Consider the following 26,502-nt stretch of genomic DNA (forward strand, 5'->3'; position numbering starts at 1 on the left):
TATGTGAATGAAAAAGTTTAATGTTCATACACCCTGAACAATACATATAGGACATTGAATGGGCCCTAATAATGGCAATCTAGCAATAGAATTTAAAAAGTTATAGCCCTGCAAAGAAGGGGAACTTCTCCATAGACAAATAGAGCTGGCAAGGGATGGTATATCATGAATTTAACCTTCGGCAGTTAAAGTGTTAAACAAGTCAAGAAGAAACATCACAATAAGTCAAGAACAAAACAAAAAATATCACGGAGTCCAAAATAAAATGTTTAATAAATGAATGCAACACTCCCAGACATACCCCACGCGAAGGTAAGGAAAAACTCACAAAAAACCTAGCAATAGGAAAAAAGCACCACAGGCAATGTGGAGGAGAGAACCTTAGAAGGGCCGTTCAAGGGGGGATCTCCCTTCTTAGATGTCGGTGATAGTAGTGTTATTATAAAACAGGCGAAACAGTTGGTAAGTATGTACATATACGTGTAATGAAACACAAATATGTACATGCAATAGCAACTGGGGTACATAAGAACATTTTGAAAGATTGAAATTAGAATAGAGCTGATGACTGATTAATTTGAGGTATGGCGGCGGCGTAGAGAGGATCGCATCCTCCCGACCATCACCACGGTACGTCCACCACTCCGGTCATCACCACGAGACATCCACTCACAGGGAGACGGGGACAGGCGTTAGACAGTTTGCATGTTTGTGATGGGCAGACATAGCAATAGATACATGTAGTAAGCATATATGTGAATAGAATTAGGGATGCACCGAATACGATTTGCACTACAACCCATACCTCAGTACACCTTACTGTAAATTGTATCTCATCCCATTTCTGCTTTGCACTATATAGTATTGTGTATTAGTATATTGCATAGTATATTGTATATTGTACGGTAACTCAGTTACTCTATTCTGCATCGAACATTGTACATATGTATATACTGAACACTGTCTACGTACGTGACTTCTATTTTTACTTCTATTTTTACATGCTATACTATTTTATTTATTTTATACTTGTCTTTTGTCTAGCACAGTCTCTGGAGCGTAACAGAAAGAAGCATTTTGTATAAAAGTATTCTGTACTTCTGTATGACAACTATTAAAGAAACTAGGGCTGGGCGATATGGCGATATTATATAAATATTGGGTACAGTTCATTAACGATACACTTTTTTAACGTATCGTGGATATCGTGATGTTTTGCCCAAGAGGATTGTGTCGCGTCAATCTGGTCCACCCCGTTCAAACTTTTGAACAACGCCGCTCCCACACACACTACTGCATCAAAGTTAGTACTTATGATTAACAAAGGCATTCGTTTTGTGGCATCAACATTATATAGTTACACGTTATATAGTTACACATCAGCGTATTTACCCAAACATAGCAACGTCCGATGACGACATAGATAGCAAGCGTTACTGTTCATATCTCAGTCCGTGCCGAGTTGTGCGTGCCCATTCTGCGGTCTGTTAATAAAGTTTTCAATCAGACAGATGTATGGAAAGGCTTTTATTATAACATTTGTTGCAGTAAAATCATTATGCCTCGTTGTCATGCTGCGGTGCGCTAGTAATCACTCGTCGGCTGCGGTGAGCTGTTGTTGTTGTCGTTGAGCTGAGCTCTCGTTAAAATCAAGGAGGGCATTCAGGAAGTAAAAAAAGAATAGCGCTGCTTGCCGATTTGTGCTAAGAACAGCAGGGCGGGTACAAGCGGTGTGACGTAATTGGCAGACTCGACTGTCAATCAAAATGATTCCGTTGCCGGCTGAATGATTGAATGAATGAACGTTATTAACGATTGCAGAATGGGTACAATACAGTACAGCTCAATACAACAACAGTGGACTGACTGAGGATGAAGACCAGAAAAAGACTTTCGGCTTTTTTACATAAGGGTCCTCCATTTTCAATTCATCAAAACATTTAGAGACATACAAATATACAGTAGTTTCATAAAAATGCTAAAATCCTATTGATTGATTGATTGATTGATTGATTTAAAACTTTATTAACATATTGCAGAATGGGTACAGTACAGCTCAATACATACAATTGTTAAGGGGATGCAGACCAGCGAAAGACTTTCGTCTTGTTTACATCAGGGTCCCCCATTTTCAATTCATCATATTTCATATCTAAATTATATAATATCTCATTGCTAAATATATGCAATATATAATCTAATAATCCAATAATCTAAATCTAATATATAATATAAAAATGCTAAATGCATGGGTATTTTATTTTGTCTTTAATGTTAGCTTGCAAACTCAAATACTGTCTTGGTAAGCCTCATAATGAATTGTTTGGGGAAAAAAAGAAAAACATCGTGATGCGTATCGTGTATCGCCGAAAGGTCAGAAAATATCGTGATATCATATTTAGGCCATATCGCCCAGCCCTACTTGAAACTTGAATATTTGGCCACCGAAAATTATCGGCCGAAAATGGTTAAAAAAGGCACTTTCGGCTTTTGGCCGAAAGGGTTTTAGGCTTTTAGCACCGAAAAAATATCACCGAATGTCAAAGAACAGGGTTACGTTCGTAAGCTACCTAACGTGTTGTTGTGATGACGTAATCAAAATGCGGCTTCAGTCATTACATGCGCAACGTGAGCTTTTCAGTCCTGCGTTCTGTTTTCATATTGTATAATACTGTATATACTGTATACTGCATAATGTACAACACAAAACAAAATCGGATTGAGAAAATGTGTTATTTTTACTATGAACCAATGCAAACATATTCAATCAAGCATATAAAACAGTGGACATGCACCCTCGGGTAGCATATTTACATAAACAAAAGAGAACTGAACAGAATTCAATTTACAAATCATTATTTTCTCCATACACGGGTAATAAACACAATTTTTTTTATTCTCAACTGGAAATGATCACCAGCATGCTTTTTTTTCTTTTTTATTAAAACAAGTCAGTAAAAGTACGTTTTTTTTTTTTACAAAAAAGAGTAAAACATATACGTTTTACAGTAAAAAAGTAAAAAATAAGTAAAGTGGGATATTCAATATACATAATATACAGTACACATATGACTAGAGTGCAGTCATATAGAGTGCAGGATGCCTGAGGTGTATCCTAAAAAAAGAAAACCCCCATTGGTTTAAACGGATTGAATAGACAAATTTTTTTTTTTTTTTTATTAAAAATTCTAATGTTTATTTAGAATTCGAATGTCAACATTATGATCGAAGAGAGGGGCGGTCAGGTGGCGTAGCGGAGATTGCGCTCGTCACCAATGCAAGAGGCTGCAGTCTCGACTCCCGGAGAGTCAGCATTGCCTTTGCTCGGGCTGATCGCTATACTAACTCGTTTGGCTGAGTTAGGGGGAGGGGAGCCGTGGGTGGGTCCTGGGCGTTGTGGACAGCGACCCCTACAGTTCGGTCGGGGCACCTGCTCAGCAAGGGTAGGATCTGGAGAGAGGTAGTGCGACCTTCCACACGTTACACTCTCCCGGTGAGAATCTGCGCGGCCAGGCTGGCTGCCGGCTGGCTGCACATGCGTCGGAGGAAAGCATGTGACAGTCTCCGGCCTCTCAGACAAACAGTAGGGGAAAGTGCGCAACAACCAGGAAGGGGGTTGGGAATTGGAATAACGACTAACAGTGGGATGGGAGAAAAATCGGAAAAAGGAGGGGGGAAAAGATTATCAAAAAATAAAAAATAAAATCCATATGATGGGTATTATGTTCCATCATGAATGCATGAAAAGGGGGGGGGGGGGGGGTCGTTTTTTGATGCTCTGATCGCCACCAACGGCATACGTTGTGGAGTAACGTTACAGTAACACTTTAAGATTGCAATGAAGGCATGCCAGGGCTGTACACTGCGATGAGATTATCGCGAATTGCCCCTTTAATTGGCCGTTGCGATTGGTAAATAATATTTGGGGGCGGGCTTGCGAGTAGTGATTTCAAGCCTTGCATTCGCATTTCACTCCTAAATTATCCAAGGCTGAGCACTCACTCTGATACTGGCTGACTGTCTGATTTAGCTATGAAGAAAAGTAAAGTTTCTTCATAGCTCATTTCTTAATAGAAAGTCACAGGCACCTGGAATCGCGTGCCTGTGACTTTCAATTCCCTTATCGCTGCCAGGTTTTCCCGACCGTTATAACGTTAGCATGTTAGCATGTAGCTAATGGCAGACTATTTGATTCCTTAAGGCAAGCCAAGGGCTCGAAATTGCCTGGGTTTTGGTTATATACTCCCGAAATGCTCCCGCTGTTTGGCTACTTCTATGTGCAGTGAAAACTACTCGAAATGCGTTAGAACCTAGTCATTGATTTAGTTCAGGGTTAGCCGCGGAGCTAACGTGAGCTAACGCTAGCTAATCAAGCTTACAGAGAGAGATAAACAGCTGACAGCAGGTAGTACAGGTACAAATACAATAAAACAAGGGGTGGGGGCTGTTGTGTAAACCTTGTACTCTTTAGTTCACATAATAGACGGAATGTTTGTTTACTAGTCTGTATCTATGGTCTGTACTCTGTAAGCCAGGAAGTACCATGGTGCAACATACAAATGTGTCCGTGTAGCAACACAAGCCAATACATTACAGGGGCCCGGGGAGGGAGCTCTCTGTGTGTGTGTGTGTGTGTGTGTGTGTGTGACTGTGTGTGTGGAAGAGAGAGGGAGAAAGAGAAACAGAGAGCATGATTTAGTGTATGTCTTAGAGCTGTGTTGCAGTGTGCAGCAGATACTGACTATGAACACTGTTAATACACCATTATCAATGAAAGAAGAAATGTTTGCAGCTGTGGTAATACGAAGTTCAGTTGGTTCATTATAAAAGATACAAACCTGACAACAAAAGCACTTAAATGTTAAATAAAAGGACCACAGTAATGAGGCAGGAGGAACATATTTTTTTTCACTATAATGGTAAAATTGTTATTAAAAAATTTGCCCCTAAAAAATATTTTTTGCCCCTAAATTTCTCATTTAGGGGCAAGTGTGCCCCTAGTGAAAAAGCTTAGCGTACAGCCCTGCATGCTCGGATCAACGCAAGATTGATATCATATAGCCCTTACCTTGACTAGGATGTGCCCCAAAAAGAATATTCCAATTATCTGATCGCCATCCCAAGTATTGATGTCCATTGTGACGCCAACATAATCCATCACAAAACACAGATTGGGAGTACTTGATTAATCTCAATCCGATCGGGACAACCGCTCCACTTGCCCGACAAAAAAGTCTGCCCGGAGACATATAATCGACGCACAGCCCAAGACACAAGGTTTCAAATGGTGCTCGATACCGCCGCCTGGTAGGATGCGGCCGGTACTGCACCTTCGGAGTCCCAGTATGCATTTTACAGGCAGCATAGAGCTCCCTGACGCCTGTACGTTAATGCCAAGCAAGCAGTGCAAAAATGCTTCCGCATTCGTCACCGCACGCTAGTGCGGTAAAGCGCCCTTCTTTTCAGACAAATGCTACCGTGCGTGCACCGGCGGCGGCGTGCTCGCTCAGGTGCGTGCGTGCGCCGGCGTGCTCGCGCGAGGTGCCCGCGCATGCGACACGAGCGGAGCTCAATATATATGTCACCGCCCCTTATTCAGTATCCAACAAATAGCTCAATTGGCTAGGACACATGGCTGTGGATCCTATGGCTTGTTTGCTGGCGAGTTCGAATCCCATCGAAAATATTTTTTAACGTGATTTTTTTTTAACGTGTATTCTTTCGCCGATTAAGGTTAGGCATTGTTTCGGAGTTGGTTAAGGTTAGAACGGTTAAGTTTAGGCGCTGTTAAGGAGCTGGTTAAGGTTAGAGTTTGTCAAAGAGAATGGCAATATAATTTCTATGGTTAAGGTTAAGGTTAGGCATTGTTTCGGAGTTGGTTAAGGTTAGAACGGTTAAGTTTAGGCGCTGTTAAGGAGCTGGTTAAGGTTAGAGTTTGTCAAAGAGAATGGCAATATAATTTCTATGGTTAAGGTTAAGGTTAGGCATTGTTTCGGAGTTGGTTAAGGTTAGAACGGTTAAGTTTAGGCGCTGTTAAGGAGCTGGTTAAGGTTAGAGTTTGTCAAAGAGAATGGCAATAGACAGCCTATTTCCGCGAAAATGAAAGGCGCATTACTGCATGCCACTACGGTAAATTTTTGCACTGCTTGCTTGGCATAAAGCTACACGCCTCCCTGACATTGAATAGGGTATTAAAATCGAAAAAAAGGAAAAACGACCCAGAAACGTGTTAACACGTGATTGGCACTCAATGGTCGGGTCTCAGAAACGTGTTAACACGTGATTGGCACTGAAAGGGTTAATGACATCACCAGAAATACCATGTATTTATCTTAGTAAACAAAGATGTGAAGATACCTGTTGAATTTTGATTTCATGTTGTAAGAGCAGATTTATCCTTTTCAGATGGTGGATGTTGGTGGTTCAAGTTGTGACTGTTTGTGTTTGTGTATTGTGTCCCTGCAGATATCTGGAGTCTGGGCGTGATCCTGTTCATGTTGGTCTGTGGTCAGCCCCCCTTCCAGGAAGCCAACGACAGTGAGACCCTCACCATGATCATGGACTGTAAATACACTGTACCCACCCACGTCTCCAATGCCTGCAAAGAGTGAGTACAACACAATATATGTGACAATGTAATATATATATACACACAGAGGTGTAAAGTACTTGAGTAATTGTACTTTGTTACAATACTTAAGTACTGTTTTGGGGGATTTGTACTTTACTAGAGTATTATTAGGTTTGTATACTTGTACTTTTGCTCAATTACATTTCAGAGAAAAAAAACATACTTTTTACTTCTTACATTTAATATTGATTGATCTAAAAAAAAAAAAAGGGGGGGCTTACGCCGTTCCTGGCGTTCAACGCATGGCGGGCAAACACGGCTTAAGCCGCTCTTGGCGCCCAATGTGTTAACTGCTGTCTGTTGTTGTTGTTATTTATTTTTGATTTAGTTTTAGTTTTGTTTTTATATACTAAGCTGTAGGGCTGTCTTAAATACTTCGAAGCTTCGTTCGATGGCACAAGCTTCGAACATAAAAAAAAAAAATCGAAGTTAAAAAAAAAATCTTTTTTTTTTTTCAATTTTTTTTTTTTTAACTTCGATTTGTATGTGTGTGTGTGTGTGAGAGAACTACCCATCCCAGTTAGGACAGCCGAATCCCGTCCAATCTTTCGCCGTCGACTAAAGACTCACTTCTTCAACCATTATCTGAAATGATTAAAAAAAAAAAAAAAAAAAAAAAAAAAAATCTAACCGTGACTAACCTTACTGTCATGCACTTTTCCTAATAAACTAACCTACACTGTAACACGCAACACTTTGATAAACATTGTTACTCAGCTGATGGAGTTGTACCCTTCTTGCTGTCTTGTCGTACAGAACTTGTAAGTCGCTTTGGATAAAAGCGTCAGCTAAATGACTAAATGTAAGTGTGTGTGTGTGTGTGTGTGTGTGTGTGTGTGTGTGTGTGTGTGTGTGTGTGTGTGTGTGTGCGCGCGCGCGCGCATGGGGCCATTGGGTGGGGCCGGGGGACAAATACACTGGAGGAAAGTAACCCAGCTCAGCACTGCCCAAATTATATCATCACTATTGCCTGTTTGAAGGATATCATCCTCAAATACATATACACCTACATGCCTTGTAGAATTCCACACATAAGAAAGAAAGATACTGGGATGAATAAACAAAATAGGAAATAAAATTTAGATGTGCTACTGAGATGTTTGGTGAGTTCTTTGTTTTTTTGTGGAAGTTGCCCTTCTTAAAAATGCATGAACATTCACTGATAATTGGTCTGTAGTGGAGGTCTACATTGCCGGACCATGTAGAATCCGGACCTTGTAGACTGACATAATTCTGTGCATAGTTTAGTCTACACAGGCCATATTTCAAATCTTACTTCATTCATCTTAAACATTCTTGATTTGGGGGATTGGTAGTTCCCATGAAATCTGAAGTTGTTCAAACGACAACAGCGATCCACCTTGAATTAAATCACACAGCCGAGTGAAACCTTGTTGGATACACAGTCACGAAAGGGGCTACTTAATTAATTAATCCAACCCACTTTATTTATAGAGCACATTTAAAAACAACAAAGTTTATGAAAGTGCTGTACAAGTCCCACAACATAAGATAAAAATTTTTTAAAAAAATTAATAAAAAGAAAAATGTTTTTTTTAATTTTCTTTTAATTTTTTTTAATTTTTTTTCAAAGCTTCGAGTGCCAAACAAAGCTTTGAAGGACAGCCCTACTAAGCTGTAGTGTAAAGGACCCTGTGCATTCGTGCTGTGAAGGGTTCTATATAAATAAGTCATTCATTCATTCATTAATCCTGCAGCCAATCAAATCCCCATCAATGGAAAATTAACCCGCCCATACCCATGCTGATTGGTCCTTTCGCAAGGGGAGAATAGATAGTCAGTGACAAGCTACAGAAGATGGCCACAAACGATAGTATGAGTGATGAAGAGGAAGAAACGGAACATTTCATTGCCCCGGAATAAAAAAAAATAACGTTGACTTTTTAGTACTTAACACTTTCAGTGCCCATGACATCATATAACGTTTTATCAGCCCAATGCCTGAATGCCCACGATGTGTATTAGCGTTTAATTTTTTTATTCGCAATCTGATTTCATATTTCATCAACCGAGTCTCCCGTTGGTACAGCAGCTCCTCCAGCAGCTCAGAATGGAAAAAGCGCCCCCCTATCGTCTATCCCTGAGTAACTGCACGTCAGTCGCTTAGACTGACCTGGGATCAGTCGATATGTAGAGGCGGAGCAAGCTGGCTCCTTGAGCTGGCAAGCTGTCTGCTCAACATGGAAGTCATCGCAGGACGGGAATCAGCCTGGAATATATATTCACAGTAGCCAATACTCAATCAATAAGCGTGATCGATTTTTGGAATGGCGATCAGGAATTGGAATGATCTTTTTGGAGAACATCTGATCTGAGGTAAGGAATCTATTTTACCAGTCTTGGGATAATCAGAGTTGTATTCGCTGTATATCGATAATCTAGCGTTTATTTGAAAACGATTCATAAATAGGCCGAAAAATGACTGTTTTTGTGTATTCTAGAATATTCCAGTAAACGTCTTTTATCATGGAATATTTATATTTTCCTTGAAAACGAGGGCTTTTCAAAATGCTATAAAACGAAAATGAACCGATAAAAAAACAATCCGCTTCGACAATGTTGACTGGAAAACGAGTCATTGATAAGCGACGGGCAGATTAGACGCATAGCCATAATTTAAAACATAGATTAGGCGTTTTTAACGCTAACATTGAAGTGGATGGTGGGCATTCAACCGGTAAATCAAAGTTAAGCTTGGGCTCTGAAAGTGTTAAGTAGGCCTACATTTAAAAGTAGAAACTTTTTTACTTTTACTCAAGTGTGTTTTTAGCCAGATACTCTGACTTTTACTTGAGTACGATTTTGAGACTGTACCCATACTTTCACTTAAGTATAATTTCTGGGTACTTTTTAGTTTTTACACCCCTGTATACACATATATATGATCATGGACTGTACATACACTGTACATCTCCAATGCCTGCAAAGAGTGAGTACAACACTAATATAATATAATTGACATAATAATAATATATGGGGTGACAGACAGTGGCTCAGGAGGTAGAGCAGGTTGTCTGGTAATCAGAAGGTTAGGGTTAGACACAGTGTCTCAGGAGGTAGAGCAGGTCATCTGGTAATCAGAAGGTTGATTGATTGATTGAATTTATTTGACAATCAAAATGACATACAGTACAATACCGGTACAGACATGTACAGCCATCACATATAATCTAAAATCGTCGAGGATTAAAACACAATAAAACCTTGCGGTTTATTTCCATTGTGGTCCTCACAATGGACAATGGACAAGATGACTCGTATCCACCATGCACAAATAAGACATAAATACAATATAAAAATAAATGCAATAAAACAAACAAAACAGTCTACAGCACACCCCCATATGTCCTCATCCTATGTGACTAAGCCATTTCTTCATATCTTTAAAAAAAAAAATCTTTCTGAGACAATCATTTTTATGGACACTGGCAGTTTGTTCCACTCATAGGCTGCAGAGTACCAAATGGTATTTTCCCCCATTGAGCTACTGAAAATGCACAGTTTGATATCAGTTAAACTGCCCATCGTTGCATAGGAGTGGGTGTCCCTAAAGCACATAAAATTATTTGAGATATGAGGGGACCCTATTATACATTATTTTATGGGTAAGGCCCAACTTGATTTGAATAACCAGTTTTTCCACTGGGAGCCAGTTAAAGGAAAACTCCAACATTTTGGGAAATTAGCTTATTTAACATCTTCCCTGGAGTTAGACAAGAAGATGCATACCTTTTTTGTCTCTGTGCATGCATTAGGCTTAGGGAACAGGCGCTCCATTAGCATAGCTTAGCTTCATCACTGGAAGTTGGTCAGACTTGTACCCTGACGTTCCCTACAGTGCCCTACAGTCACGAAATACACTCCAAATACAACTCAAACGTTCCTGTAAACATGTTGTGACCTGTGTATTTACCATGTGGAGAAATAAAAAATAATTGAATTAGACAATTACGTTTTCTAAGCAAATATACTCTGAACAATTTTTTGCCTAACCACTCCTCTCTGGGCGCAGTCAGTGATTTCAACGTGACGCCCGTGTTTGTTTACATTCTCATTCATTCAAAGGATCCGAACCGATTGAAGTTTATGGATACCATGACTTAAAATCCTCTTACCTTGACGATTAAAAGCCTCCCCAATTTAGAAAACAGTATTCCCATGTGGGTAGGAAGCTTCAACACTACTCTAATCTATTTCTTTTGGGCAGCCTGAAATGTATTTTTTATTCCCTGGGGTGCACTACTGTACCAGAAGGAGGCAGCGTAGTCAAAATTACTCTGTATCAGGGCACCTGACAACATCCTAAGTGTTTTTCTATCCAACATCTCAGACTTAAGTGCTAGGAATATGGTCATTTGGCTTATCCTAGGGTTAGGGTTAGACAGTGGCTCAGGAGGTAGAGCAGGTCGTCTGGTAATCGGAAGGTTAGGGTTAGACAGTGGCTCAGGAGGTAGAGCAGGTCGTCTGGTAATCAGAAGGTTAGGGTTAGACAGTGGCTCAGGAGGTAGAGCAGGTCACTTGTTTACATACTTGACTTTCTATTTTATACTTATATTATACTTATTTTATACTATCTTTTTATTATCTAGCACACTCTCAGGACCATAACAGAAAGAAGCATTTCATGCAAAGTATTCTGTATTTCTGTATGACAACTAATAAAAAAAACTTGAAAACTTGAGGTCGTCTGGTAATCGGAAGGTTAGGGTTAGACAGTGTCTCAGGAGGTAGAGCAGGTCGTCTGGTAATCAGAAGGTTAGGGTTAGACAGTGTCTCAGGAGGTAGAGCAGGTCGTCTGGTAATCAGAAGGTTAGGATTAGACAGTGTCTCAGGAGGTAGAGCAGGTCATCTGGTAATCAGAAGGTTAGGGTTAGACAGTGTCTCAGGAGGTAGAGCAGGTCGTCTGGTAATCAGAAGGTTAGGGTTAGACAGTGTCTCAGGAGGTAGAGCAGGTCGTCTGGTAATCAGAAGGTTAGGGTTAGACAGTGTCTCAGGAGGTAGAGCAGGTCGTCTGGTAATCAGAAGGTTAGGGTTAGACAGTGTCTCAGGAGGTAGAGCAGGTCGTCTGGTAATCAGAAGGTTAGGGTTAGACAGTAGAGCCATATGGAATCCGCGATCACGGAATCGCGGACGGAATCGCGGAATTGAGCAATAAAAATGGAATCAACTAAAAAAAATAAAATAAAAAAAAAAATTGCTTTTTTTTTGGGACTTGTACAGCACTTTGTTCAACTTCGTCAGTGCTGTAAAGTTTAAACCTTTTTAAATCTTAGACAAACAAAACACTTTGCTTTCATGAAATATTGTAAGCCGTCATTTGAGGCTTTATAAAAGCAGCACAATGAACACAAATCTGTCAGTGCAGAGTCCGACCTCATCTTAAATAACAAACAGCATTGCAAGCAGTTTTGTAGTTAACAAAGAGAGGCAGAGTTGATTTTGCAAAAATATATATAATTTTTATTTATTTCTTTAATAATCGAATTTTATTTTCATATTCGAATCCCATGCCCATCGAACGAAGCTTCGAAGTATTTAAGACAGCCCTATTAAATGGACTGTTATATCTTATTAAATTGTGGACATTTATTCATTCCCACTTATTAGACACTATTTCTGATGGTAAAATGAGCGTACAAAGCAAAATACAGAATTCTGACATATTAAAACGGAAAAAATGGAATTTGGAAAAAAATAAAATGGAATTTGGAAAAAAATAAAACGGATTTCATATGGCTCTATTAGACAGTGTCTCAGGAGGTAGAGCGGTCGTCTGGTAATCAGAAGGTTAGGGTTAGACAGTGTCTCAGGAGGTAGAGCAGGTCGTCTGGTAATCAGAAGGTTAGGGTTAGACAGTGTCTCAGGAGGTAGAGCAGGTCGTCTGGTAATCAGAAGGTTGGGGTTAGACAGTGGCTCAGGAGGTAGAGTGGTCGTCTGGTAGGGCTGAACAATTAATTGTTTTATCGAAATCGCAATTTGAAATGATGCGATTAGCAAATCGCAAAGCCTGCAATTTGGGAGACGTTATATGGCGAGTCTGATTCAACGTTTTTTCTTGAGTGATGGTGCGGATGAATGGCTTCAACGGACCCAGAAGCAACGTTGGACAATTTAGTTCCAAAGAAAAGTAGCACTTCGGTTGTATGGAGTATTTTGGGTTCAAGACGACAGATGTGCAACAAAAGTAGGTATCATACATAATTTGTCGTGGAACAGTCGCTACTTCGCGAGGCAACACCACAAACCTGTATCAGCACTTGGAAAAAGCTCAACAGGCTTGTGCACGGCCAGAAACATTAACAAGTTAAATGAAAGTCCTCAAAACGTTAAGCAAACAAGTGTTTCAGAGTCGTTTGCGGCTGTTATGCCGTATGAAAAGGGCTCCCTAAGGCACCGTGAGATAATGAAGGCCATAACGCACTACCTCGCTAAAGACATGGTGTCTATTAACACTGAGCAACGAAGGGTTTAAAAAACCCTTCAGAACGCTGGATAAAAGATCCGAAAAAACTTGAGCTGGAAAATGTTGAGTACCATGCAATAACAACGGATCTGTGGCCATATCTCACTCTCACTGTGCACTTCATAAATAACCACTTTGAGTTGAAGAGTAACTGCCTGCAAATGGTCTACTTTCCTGTTGACCACACGGTAGAGAATATTGCCCGTGGACTAAGAGTCCTGGTCCAACTGGGGTCTGAATGAAGAGAATCAGACGTGCATCACCATTGATAATGGATCAAATGTTGTCAAAGCTGTGGAACTGACACCTCTGACTCTGTTCCATTTAGTGCTTTGTATATAAGGAGGAGGACCTTGAAATCGATTCTAAATGTTACCGGAAGCCAGTGTAGGCCGTTAGCTAATACTGGACTGAGGTGGTCTCTCTTCTTGGTTCTAGTTAGTAACCTAGCTGTTAACGGCCCAGCTCTAATATATATATACAGTACATACATGAAAAGGCTGAGACAGAGGGAGAGAGAGAAAATAATAGAATCCAGAGGGGCTGGGAATTAATTCAAATAAAATAGTTTTTGTTGACCGATGTGATATTAATAGGCCTAAAGTCCATGTGAGCTCAGATAAAACGTGAGGCTGATCTGCCCAGTGGCTTTCATGCTGATCCACACACACTACCACACACACTACCACACACTACCACACACACTACCACACACACTACCACACAGACACTACCACACACACTACCACACAGACTACCACACACACTACCACACACACTACCACAGATACCACAGAGCAGTGAGGCCCAGGCCTGTGTTTTCTCCTGCTCTTCCTCACTGTGCATCACTGAGTATTTTTAGACACAGGAAACGTATCTGTTAAAAAAAAACACAAGTCACTTATCTGTTCTCAGTCGGAGCACAGATCTCGTCAGATAAGCCGCTCTGAGCAAAAGCGAGGGCAGCCGGAGCGATGATCTGAAACACTTATTTGTGTATTTGTTTTTCCGCACACAGGAGTTGCGTATCTTTGTCGCGTCGCTCTCCGGTGAAATTATGCTGGCTCCCATAATATCACCGTTCTGACTCTCTCACCTGCTCCCCACAGGGCCCCGGGCCCCCCAGACGGCTCTCTCTGGATTGGCAATCATAGAACTACGGGCCCGGGGGATTGACTAGACGCTTGGATGGTGTCATGGCGGTGTCTGGTACTTGAACTGACACCTGGGATGAGAGAGCGAGGATGAGGTGTGGCGATGGAGAGTAAATGAGGTGGAATATATTCATGGAGTGCAGAGGTGTTCACACAAGGTGCTTGAAGTGCTTAATGTGCTTGATTTTTGTTGAAAAAAACTTGAAAAAAAGTCCAGGCCTGGAATTCCTTGAAATAATGGGTCAATTCGACCCGTTTGGCCTTTCTAGTTAGACAAATATTCTGTCATTTCTAGTGGTTTTGGGGGAGAGCGCAACTGATTGGCCCGCTGAGGGGCCCCCATGGAACCAAATTTGACACTTTTTTAGGGGCTTGTAGAAGACATATTGGGTGTCATTTTGACCTCTGGCTAGTCTCTCTAGACCAGGGGTCTCAAACTCTATTTACCTGGGGGCCGCTGGAGGTAGGTAGAGTCTGGGTGAGGCTGGGCCGCATCAAATATTCCAAATATCATCCAGCGGGCCGCAATTGGCCCGCGGGCCGCGAGTATGAGACCCCTGCTCTAGACCCATAGAGGTACACCCACACATTTAAAACAGCCAAGGTCGACCAATGTGCTGTACAGTATGTGTGGGTAAAACAATCACAGATTAAAGCATACACAGTAAAACAGTGACACATACTGTATACTGTATAGTGTATACACAGTGAAAACACACATCATGCTTCAAAAGGCCAGTGAGAAACGGTGGGTTCTTAGTGATGATTCAAACATTTCTAGTGTCTGGGCTGATCTAATGTGGAAAGGTAGACTGGTAATGTGGAAAGGTAGACTAACTCACGCACACACTCACTTTAAACAAACAAGTGAGCACCCACTTTGCACACTTTAGAACAACTAAACACACTTTATATTTATTGGTAAAGAATTTGCACTACAACCCATACCTCATTACACCTTACTGTAAATTCTACCTAAATTGTACCTAATCCCATTTCTGCTTTGCACTATATAGTATATTGTATATTAGTATATTGTATAGTATATTGTATGGTAACTCAGTTACTTCTACTCTGCATTGAACATTGTACATTAATATGTACACTGAACACTTGTGCCTACGTACGTGACTTCTATTTTATACTTCTATTTTATATTTGCTATACTTATTTTATTTTATACTTACCTATTTTTGTCTAGCACAGTCTGGAGCGTAACAGAAAGAAGCATTTTGTATAAAAGTATTCTGTATGTATGACAACTAATAAATAAACTGTTGAACTTGAACTTGAGGTGACCAGGAATACCATTTTTTTTTTCAAAATTCTGTTCAAATGCCATCTTGGAATAACAAAACAACGATTGTGTGCAGACAATTGAAAATGTTGGGTTCCTTTCCACTTTCTTGAAGATAGAAAAAAATTTAAATACTTGTTCTAGAACTGTCTTTTTTGCACTTGTTTGTTAAGTTACTGGGAATACCCTTTCCTTGTTTTTGCTCATTTTAACAGACAAAACACAACACATTCTAGTAATTCTGGTTTACATCTAACCCTTATTATTGCGGTTATGATTTCAATTAAATTTTTCCTTCAGATTCAGCTAAATTTGAATTCTCTTGAGATAACTCTGGGAGAACTATGGTTATATGTTACATGATGATGATATCCCTACAAAACAACCAAAACATTTAAATTCTCTTAAATTGGAGGAGATAAGTGAATTGGTATTCCCGGTAACTTAGGTCAACTTTAGAGGTCCGCCATCCCTCATTACATGATTTTTTTTTTTAAGGTACATTATTTGGCATCTATAACAATCATTCTTGACATGAGAAAATATTTTAATGTTGTTCGTATAACGTCCTGGGTTATATGGCTTAGAAATGGGGCAGGTTACCGGAAATACATGCGTTACCCATATAGAGAGAGAAAGAGACTCCATTACTCGTGGGCCAGCAGGTTTGATAAAGGTTATCCCTGCAGAGGGCATTATTTTATGATGTTTGATAAAGGTTATCCCTGAAGAGGGTGTTATTTTATGTTTGATAAAGGTTATCCCTGAAGAGGGCATTATTTTATGATGTTTGATAAAGGTTATCCCTGAAGAGGGCATTATTTTATGATGTCTGATAAAGGTTATCCCTGAAGCCGCCTTTGTCCCCCTCGTTGTCTTTGTCCCGCCTGATCTCCGTTGGCCAGTCTTGGCATGATAAAGTGTCTCTAAACTCCTCTTTGAGTCCGGAGTTTAGGTCAATAAGTGACTGGCGGTCGTATGACGTCCCCGCCAGTTATGTTTAGATAAAAAAAGTAGTAAAAACAATAGGGCTGTCTTAAATACTTCGAAGCTTCGTTCGATGGCACAAGCTCCGAACATTAAAAAAAAATCGAAGTTTAATTTTTTTTTTGATTTTTTTTATTTACAAAAAAAAAATCTTTTTACTTAGATGTTTGTGTGTGTGCATGTGGGGCTATTGGGTGGGGCCATTGGGTGGGGCCGGGGGACAAATACACTGGAGGAAAGTAACCCAGCTTAGCACTGCCCAAATTATATCATCACTATTGCCTGTTTGAAGGATATCATCCTCAAACACATATACACCTACATGTCTTGTAGAATTCCAATTGGTTTTTAGTGCCTTTGAGGTGCTTTGGTACCATGAGGTGCAAGTATAGTCGTAGTACCCTTGAATGAGTGCTCCTGCCAGAGTCTTCAGGGTATTCTTGTTTACCAGAGAGGAGATCCGGTACAAGAATCAAGTTTGTTGGTTGACTTTTTTTTATTACATTGGATGCCATTTTGTCACAGGAAAGATTAGCCTCTAGGATGGAACCCAGGTAGGTAATTTCATCTTTCCTTGTGACAATATTGTCACCCACTGTAACTGTTGGTCTTGCTGAGTTTGTTATTTGAACCGAAGAGAATTATTTGAAACCAGAGACCCGGTTTAACCATCGCTGAACTGGACCTAAACCATACCAGCGACCCGGTTTAACTAGTGGGGTTTAGTCGTGGTGGGGTTTACCCACTCCTCCACCCACTTCTCCCCCACCTCCTCCACCCACTCCTCCACCTCCACCCACTCCTCCCCCCACTCCTCCACCCACTCCCCCACCACCTCCTCCACCCACTCCTGCTCCTCCTCCTCCACCCACTCCTCCTCCACCCACTCCTGCTCCTCCTCCTCCACCCACTCCTCCTCCACCTCCTCCACCCACTCCTGCTCCTCCTCCTCCACCCACTCCTGCTCCTCCTCCTCCACCCACTCCTCCTCCACCTCCTCCACCCACTCCTGCTCCTCCTCCTCCACCCACTCCTCCACCTCCTCCACCCACTCCACCTCCTCCACCCACTCCTCCACCTCCTCCACCCACTCCACCTCCTCCACCCACTCCTGCTCCTCCTCCTCCACCCACTCCTCCTCCACCTCCTCCACCCACTCCACCTCCTCCACCCACTCCCCCACCTCCCCCACCCACTCCTCCCCCCACTCCTCCACCTCCTCATCCACCTCCTCATCCACCTCCTCCTCCCCCACCTCCTCCTCCACCCCCCACCCACTCTCCCACCTCCTCCACTCCCCCACCCACACCTCCTCCACCCACTCCACTCCCCACCTCCTCCTCCCCCACCTCCTCCTGCGGCCCTCCATGAAGACAAGGTTCCCACCTGGAAGCAGCCTGTTCTGACGGCTCCCTCTGCCAGAGGATCAACACAATCTCCTCATTACAATATTCTCCCTCTATCTGCTCTGTCACTGTTGCCATGTCCCTCTTTGTCTGTCTGTCTGTCTGTCTGTCTGTCTGTCTCTCTCGCTCTCTCTCTCTTCTCTCTCCCCATATATGCCTCTGTCCCCCCATATTGGTCTGTCTCTCTTTCTTTCTCTGCCTCTCGTTCTCACTTTTCTCTGTCTGCTTCTCTCCATCTCTGCCTATCTCGCTCAGTCTCTCTCGCTCAGTGTTTCTCGTTGCTTCTTCAATCCCCTATTGGTTCAGCTAATACCATTTACACGCCTCAATTAATTAATTATTCACCAGCTCGCTCTTGCATTTTACACCTCGTCCCCATCTCCCTCTCCCCCTTTTCCATCTCCTCTTCCCTCTCCTCCCTCCTCCTCTTCCCTCCTCCTTTTCCCTCTTCCCTCTCCTCTCTTCTTCTCCCTCTCCTCCTCTCATCCCTCTCCTCTCCTCGTTCTGCCCTCCCCCTGCTCCTCTTCTCCTCCCTCTCCTCCTCCCCTCCCCCTGCTCCTCTTCTCCTCCCTCTCCTCCTCCTCTCATCCCCCTCCTCCTCCAAGCTCTGTTTGTTAAGTCATCCCTGGTTTTAATTCCTAGTGTTTAGATACAGTGTTGTGTTTTCTTCCTTCCTCTCTCTTTGTCCCAGTATGCTGTGCATTGAGCATACTGAGCCAATCATAAAGCAAGAGAATTCTGAGCCAATCATAAAGCAAGAGCATACTGAGCATATCATAAAGCAAGAGCATACTGAGCCAATCATAAAGCAAGAGAACACTGTGTTCTTCACTATGACACACACACACACACACACAAACAAACACATGCATACCAATTATCTCTCACACACATGCACAAACAAATGAAGAAATGCAAATATGTACACACTCACTCACGCTCATCACACACACACACACACACACACACACACACACACACACACACACACACACACACACACACACACACATACACATACACACATGCAGACGCACTCTCTTCTCACTCCTTCACATGATTCTCTCCTACACACACATATGGGCTCAAGCTGGCTGTGATTTATCCTAATATGAAGGTATACCTACTGTAATATGAAGTTATACCTAATATACCTAATATGAATGTATACCTACTGTAATATGAAGTTATACCTAATATGAAGTTATACCTAATATGAATGTATACCTACTGTAATATGAAGTTATACCTAATAATATGAATGTATACCTAGGGCTGGACGGTATGGTCTAAAATGTATATCACGGTATAATTTGAAGCATAGACGGTAACGGTATATATCACGGTATATTAACTTATCTTAAAATGTCTATATAAATGCTTCTGAAGGGGTAAAACACTGGTAATTTAGGACACCTCATACATTTACTGATGTAACTCCCTGACCATGCATGCTATATTTACACATGTGGTATTGCTGGATTCAGCACAACCACACCTTTCCGAAAAGCCCTCATCTGTGTTTCTATGACAATCCATGGCAGAGGTACTACAAAGTAAATGAGAACATTCTGCAGAGATGTAAATTTTTTACATTTCCGCTTATTTTAAGTATGTGTACATAGGTATATATTTCCTACATGCATAAAGATATTCACATTCAGGTTTTTCTATTAGGTTAGGGCTCGCGTCCACCTAGCGCATATTTAGGACCGCACGCGTCTGTTTTCAATGTATTCCAATGGGGAGGGAGCGCATGCGGCCGCCTCTAGGAAGTGCGCTGCCGTCGGCTTCTTTTTTCAGCTTTTTTGTGCGGCCGAAAGTTGAAACTTTCTCAACTTTCAGAGCGATGCGCTGAGCTCATTTTCAGACAACCAATCACAGCCATTGATATCTACCACTCTGTTTGTAACCTGACACCGGAGCTGCCTGCCTGTCTGGCTGTCTCCCACAGACCATTGAGATTCGCGACAACACAAATACACTAATAATAATAACTACACGAATACACTACTAAAAAGCTAATAAAAAGCAAAGGGCGAACTGTGTTGTCAGGCAATAACTATATATATAATTAATATACAATAAAGTTATTCAAATATGCTATAATATGTGCAAAACCGCGGCATGGCTGTAGTAGATTTCTTTCTGTCATCTACAAGATGCGCTTCATGCCAGCGCTGCCGGCGCACTCCCAGCATGTTTCAGCTAGAAATATGCGCCAAGTGGACGCGGGCCCTTACGCAACTGTCTGACTGCTAGCATGTCTCGACTCCCATACGGCCAGGCTATATTTTGGTTATTTTTTCCTTTGGGGGTGTATAACAATATCTATCAATTTACCTATTTTTGCAGTAAAATATTTTTATACAAGAATCCATTTCATATATGGGAGACCTTAGAGATGAGGAAAAACAATGTTGTGTTTTGTTCTACCTCCGGTAGGGGTATCTCAACATTTTGGGGGCATTGTCACTAGGCTATCAGCTAGTAGGGGTGTAATGGTACACAAAAACCACGGTACGATACGTACCTCGGTTTTGAAGTCAAGGTTCGGTACGGGCTTTCGGTACAGTGGGGGAAAGTTTGGCTTTCCATGTTCCACTCAAGGGTGATGTAGTGTGCAGTAACTAATTGTACTTGTACAACGAATATTCTATATTGAAATTAATAATCGACTTGTAAAAAAATATATAATAATAATAATAATTATATTAAATTATGAAAGAAAAACAGCCCCCGGTGGGCGGTCGTTAGTGGTTAACATACCGTTGTATTTGTTCAGTACACTACACAGCCGTTCTGTACGGTACGGTACACACTGAAACGGTTCGGTACGGATACGTGTACCTTTACACCCTTATCAACTAGACATCTTTCTTATATCCGCGGCGCTAACAGAAATAAAAACAACCCAGGCCTATGTTAGTGCAGATTGGCTTAGAGGACGATAATGTCTTGTATGAACTACCAATAATATAAATCATATTAACAACAAAAATGTGTTCCATCTTCATGTCAGATGATTTTCAAAAAGGTGCATGACGCCGCAGGCAGACCAGTCGCGCGCGAAATCACGCGCAGTACGCTCGCGTGGCCTGGCACACGGGGAGAGTCGACTTCAGAGCGGGCGGACGACAGACTACAGAGTGTATTTCAGTGAAAATGCGCATGGCGCACGCCTCTGCGCGCGGCTCGAATCCAACCAAAGCAAAGAAACAACGCTTCCGCCCGCGAGTCGCGCGCCCGCTTGCGGCCAGTGGGCACAGCTACGTCCATTAACATGGGAGCGGAAGTGAAGCGGCGGTCGCCCGCCCGTCCGCCTGCCTTGAATCGCGGCGTGAGTCGATGCAAAAAAAGAACAAGCAACTATACTGCTGAAAGTTCAGAACGTTGAACATTATTCACTCCATAGATTAATCTAGATTCATTTTTTTTAACGCTTGAAATTATTTAAATTAATCTAAAATTAAAGCATTAACTTTGACAGCTCTAGTTTTAATTGATTTGTTATCCTTACTTGTCTTATTGTTGTGATTTTACATGTCATATGATATATATGGTATCAGTTAGTAGAGTCTTGGTCTACAGACCAACATGTTTCATGGAAACTTTGACCGAGAAATGATGGAACTAACTAACTCTGTTCCGTTTCCTCTCTCTTCCTCTTCCTTCCTCTCCCTCTTTCTCTTTCACTCTCCTCTCTCTCTTTGTATCTGTCTCTCTCTCCTCTCCCTCTGTCTCTCTCCTCTGTCTCCCTCTCTCTTTGTCTCTCATCTCCCTCTCTTCTCTCCTCCTCGCTCATTTCTCTCTCTCCCCTCCTCTGCTCTCCTCTCCTTCTCTCCCCTCCCCTCTCCTCCTCTATCCTCTCCTCCTCTCTCCTCTCCTCTCTCTCTTCTCTCTCCTCTCTCCTCTCCTCTCTCTCTCCTCTCCTCTCTCTCTCCTCTCCTCCCATCTCTCCTCTCTGCTCTCTCCTCTCCTCCTCTCCTCTCCTCTCCTCTCTCCCCTCTCCTCCCATCTCTCCTCTCCCCTCTCCTCCTCTCCTCTCTCTTCTCCTCTCTTCTCTCCTCTCCTCTCCTCCCATCTCTCCTCTCTCTCCTCTCTCCCCTCCTCCCCTCTCTTCTCATCTCCTCTCCCCCCTCTCTTCTCTCCTCTCTCCTCTCCTCTCCTCTCCTCTCTCTTCTCCTCTCCTCTCTCCTCTCCTCTCCTCTCTCCTCTCCTCTCCTCTCCTCTCCTCCTCTCCTCAGTCTGATAGACCGCATGCTGCAGCGAGACCCTAAGCGGCGTGCGTCTCTGGAGGAGATAGAGAGCCATGCGTGGCTGCAGGGAGTGGATCCGTCCCCCGCGACCAAGTACAACACCCCCCTGGTGTCCCACAAGAGCCTGTCTGAGGAGGAGCACAGCAGCATCATCCAGAGGATGGTCCTGGGAGACATAGCGGACCGGGAGGCTATCGTAGAGTACGTACACACACACACACACACACACACACACACACACACACACGGTCCTGGGAGACATCGCGGACCGGGAGGCTATTGTAGAGTACGTACACACACACACACACACACGCACACACACACACAGACACACGCACACGGTCCTGGGAGACATCGCGCACCAGGGCTCCAGACTAACTTTTTTCACCACCGTCCCAGAACCGTCCCGAAATACAGATTTAACCGTCCCAAAGTGAATGTAAATCGTCCCAAAAAAAATTAAATATATATAATCTATCAACGTTGATTTGATCATATGGGGACATATTTTGTGCTAATAATGGCACAGAGGGTGAGACCAACTGTGTACAGTACCTTTAATAAAATATATATATTATATAATTATACTTGTAGTTGTATTATCTGTGAGACATCGCCACCACGCAATAAGTCAAAATGCTCGCTATCTGAAAACAGCTCCACTGTCTGTGTATACTCTGCTTTGGTCAAATCACATTCAGCATTGCCATCTTCGCAGTGTTGTTGTGAAGCATGATAGTTAATTAGCCAATGTTAAGCTGCAAAAATGAATAATGTAAATTATGTTATAAGACATTGATATCAGGAGCTATCTATATCTACTGCTAGCCGGCTAGATGACATTAGACAATGCATCATGTATTAAAATAAAGTGAATAGTTGACTGTGTAGTTTTGTTTAAACAGTAACGTTAGCTAGGTAGCTAACGTTAGCTCACGAGCGATAGCTAGTTAGCCAACGCTAGCCAGCACTTGCGAAAACGAATGCCAAACTGATATCAGACGTTGATATCAGGATCAGTAGCTATTAGACAACGCCTCATGTATTAAACCATTTTGTTTAATGCTTATGTTGAAAGAGGACCTCTGAGGTGCTCATCCACTCGACTCTTGCTGTGGTAAGGGTTTGTTGACATGACGGGTAGGGCTGCAACGATTAGTCCGTTGTCGATTATAAAAAATCGTTGACGAGAAATTGTTGTGTCGATTAGTCATTAAAAAAAAAAAAGCATGACACACTTTGTATCAATTGATTCCTCTATTGATTCCTCCAGAGTCCCTGTATGTAAGATGGTAATATCGATGGGCCCATATTCATGTTTTAATATGGTCTGATATAATAAAGAAAGAAAAGCTTGTTTATTTTTTTCACAAGATAATATATTCCTTTATTGATCCCTTGGGGAAATTGGGGTGTCATAGCAGCATGGGGGGGAGGGGAGGTACAGGTAGCGTTTTCCTTAATGATAAGCAAGCAGTGCAAAAATGCTTCCGCATTCGTCACCGCACGCCAGTGCGGTAAAGCGCCCTTCTTTTCAGGCCCCGCTTAGACAAATGCTACCGTGCGTGCACCGGCGGCGGCGTGCTCGCTCAGGTGCGTGCGTGCGTGCGCCGGCGTGCTCGCGCGAGGTGCCCGCGCATGCGCATGAGATCCCGCCTTGGTTCGACACGAGCGGAGCTCAATATATATAAGTCACCGCCCCTTATTCAGTATCTAGAAATAGCTCAATTGGCAAGGCCACATGGCTGTGGATCCTATGGCTCGTTTGCTGGCGAGTTCGAATCCCATCGAAAATATTTTTTAACATGATTTTTTTTTAACGTGTATTCTTTCGCCGGTTAAGGTTAGGCATGGTTAAGGTTAAGGTTAAGGTTAGGCATTGTTTCGGAGTTGGTTAAGGTTAGAACGGTTAAGTTTAGGCGCTGTTAAGGAGCTGGTTAAGGTTAGAGTTTGTCAAAGAGAATGGCAATATAATTTCTATGGTTAAGGTTAGGCATGGTTAACACTTTGACTGCCTAAAAACGATTTACAACGTCTTTGCTGGCGATGCTAAAGTTGCCGGGGGACGCTGTACAGCGTCCTTATATCAATATTTCAAAAATCTGGAATCGGATTCATATTCCCCCTCCGCTGGCCTGAGATTCACCAGCAGGACCCACTGAGCTCTCTGGCGGTTCAGGAGCGCCATCTGGTGGCCGATCGGCGCAACTGCTTAACAGGAAGCGCAGTAGAGGTTTTGCTGGTCGGCCCTATTGCTTCCGGCCACTCGGGATAGGTTCCGGCACTCTAGCTCGTCACTCTACATAGCGATCGATTGCCAATAACTCGATAAACAACATGATTTGGACGTATATACCATTATACAAGCTGGAGATGGACCGGGTAATAATATATCCCATAATGATAAAATTTCTACTCGACGATGATCGCCCAACGGCGCGCGGAGACTGGGGTGAGTTTCAGCGTGTAACGTTACCATCTTCGATACTAACTGCTTTTATCAACATTTGACCCACATTAGATGATTGGTATAACGCTGCCCACGGAATTATAAACGCCCCCTCGCCCATCCGGTCAACATCAGATGACGTGTAGTAACTTCTAGAAGTACGTCTAGTTGGAATTTTTTATATCGCGCTGATTGCCATCAAACTGTATTTCATCATCAATATAATGCATTTGGGGCTATATATCACGTTCTGGAGAAAGTTGCAGAAAGAGATGAAAACATACTTATACATTAGACCATACTTTACTATGAATATGTGAATGAAAAAGTTTAACGTTGCTACACAATGAACAATACATATAGGACTTTGAATGGGCCCTAATAATGGCAATGTAGCAATAGAATTTAAAAAGTTATAGCCCTGCAAAGAAGGGGACGTTCTCCATAGACAAATAGCGCTGGCAATCTATGGTATATCATTAATTTAACCCATGGCAGCCAAAGTGTTAAGGTTAAGGTTAAGGTTAGGCATTGTTTCGGAGTTGGTTAAGGTTAGAACGGTTAAGTTTAGGCGCTGTTAAGGAGCTGGTTAAGGTTAGAGTTTGTCAAAGAGAATGGCAATAGACAGCCTATTTCCGCGCGACCTGGGCGCTGGGCGGCGGAAAATGAAAGGCGCATTACTGCACGCCACTACGGTAAATTTTTGCACTGCTTGCTTGTCATAAAGCTACACGCGTACAGGTATGGGCAGCAGGGCCGCCTGGGAGAAATGCGAGGCCCTGTGCGAGATTTAAACGCGAGCCCCCCCCCCCCCCCTAAAAGGTTAAAAAACATTTTTTTTCTTTTTTTCCATACAGTCAACATATTCTTAAATAATAGCGCTGCCCGAGGCTGGGCATGATACAGTCAACATATAGCAAGAGAGAGCGAGAGAGAGCTCCCGTTCTACACTCAATATACAGTGTTATCGCTGCACAGTTGTGTGTGTTAGAAAGAGAGAGATAGAGAGAGAGCATGTCTGTTTGTGTGTGTGTGTTAGAGAGAGAGCATGTATATGTGTGTTAGAAAGAGAGAGAAATATATAGAGAGCATGTCATTTTGTGTGTTAGAGAGAGATATAGAGCATGTCTGTGTGTGTTAGAGAGAGAGAGAGAGAGAGCATGTGTGTTTGTGTGTTAGAGAGAGAGAGCATGTCTGTGTGTGTGTGTGTGTTAGAGAGAGAGCATGTATGAGAGAGATAAGCAAAGATGAGCCCCTAAAGGATATTCAACTTTTAATGGAAGAACAAAACAGAAGGAAAAGATAACTTCACAAAGGCAACATGAATATACATAGATCCAAAAGGACAAAGATCAACACTTAAATCCAAAGAGAAGAGGGTCTATACCAGAGAAAACAAAGTAGCAAGGAGCCAATGGCCGACATCAGCTAAATAGGCTAACTGCAAATAGAGTAGCCAGGTACTGACACCAGGCCACACACAGCTTTGGCCAACGCTACCCAAGCTACACAAACGACCAAGACAATTCACACACAGCACATGTCGTATCTCCAAATGTTGTGAAGTAACATATGTTTTGCCTGGAAAAAAACATTGTTATTAACAAAACATTCGGGAGGGGAAGGAAGGAAGAGTGGGGTAATGTCCAATGGACATCTTACCTGCACCAAGGAACGCAGGGCGAAAGGCCGCAACACAGGTCTCCACGTTGACGAAAGGCCTCTCGCTGGCGGGACAAAAAGAAGCTATGGCCGGAGCCTTGTCATGGTGCAGGCCCGACTACATCTTCTGTCAAAGATGATGTCGTAGTCAGAGTGCCAGGGCCTGCTATTCT

At 42.4% G+C, this 26,502-nt stretch overlaps 1 protein-coding gene across 1 annotated transcript in view; it reads left to right on the forward strand.

Annotated features, from left to right (window-relative positions):
• Positions 1–26,502, forward strand: part of snrka (SNF related kinase a) — a 101,661-nt gene that overhangs the window by 46,137 nt on the left and 29,022 nt on the right. Inside the window, exons 3-4 of the mRNA XM_084307677.1 lie at positions 6,466–6,607; positions 22,207–22,419. Of these exons, the coding sequence (XP_084163803.1) occupies positions 6,466–6,607; positions 22,207–22,419 (355 nt within the window). The remainder of the gene's footprint in view (positions 1–6,465; positions 6,608–22,206; positions 22,420–26,502) is intronic.

The sequence above is a fragment of the Notolepis coatsorum genome (genome assembly GCF_963971535.1).
Source record: "Notolepis coatsorum genome assembly, chromosome: 2".
In the NCBI taxonomy this organism is placed as follows: domain Eukaryota; kingdom Metazoa; phylum Chordata; class Actinopteri; order Aulopiformes; family Paralepididae; genus Notolepis; species Notolepis coatsorum.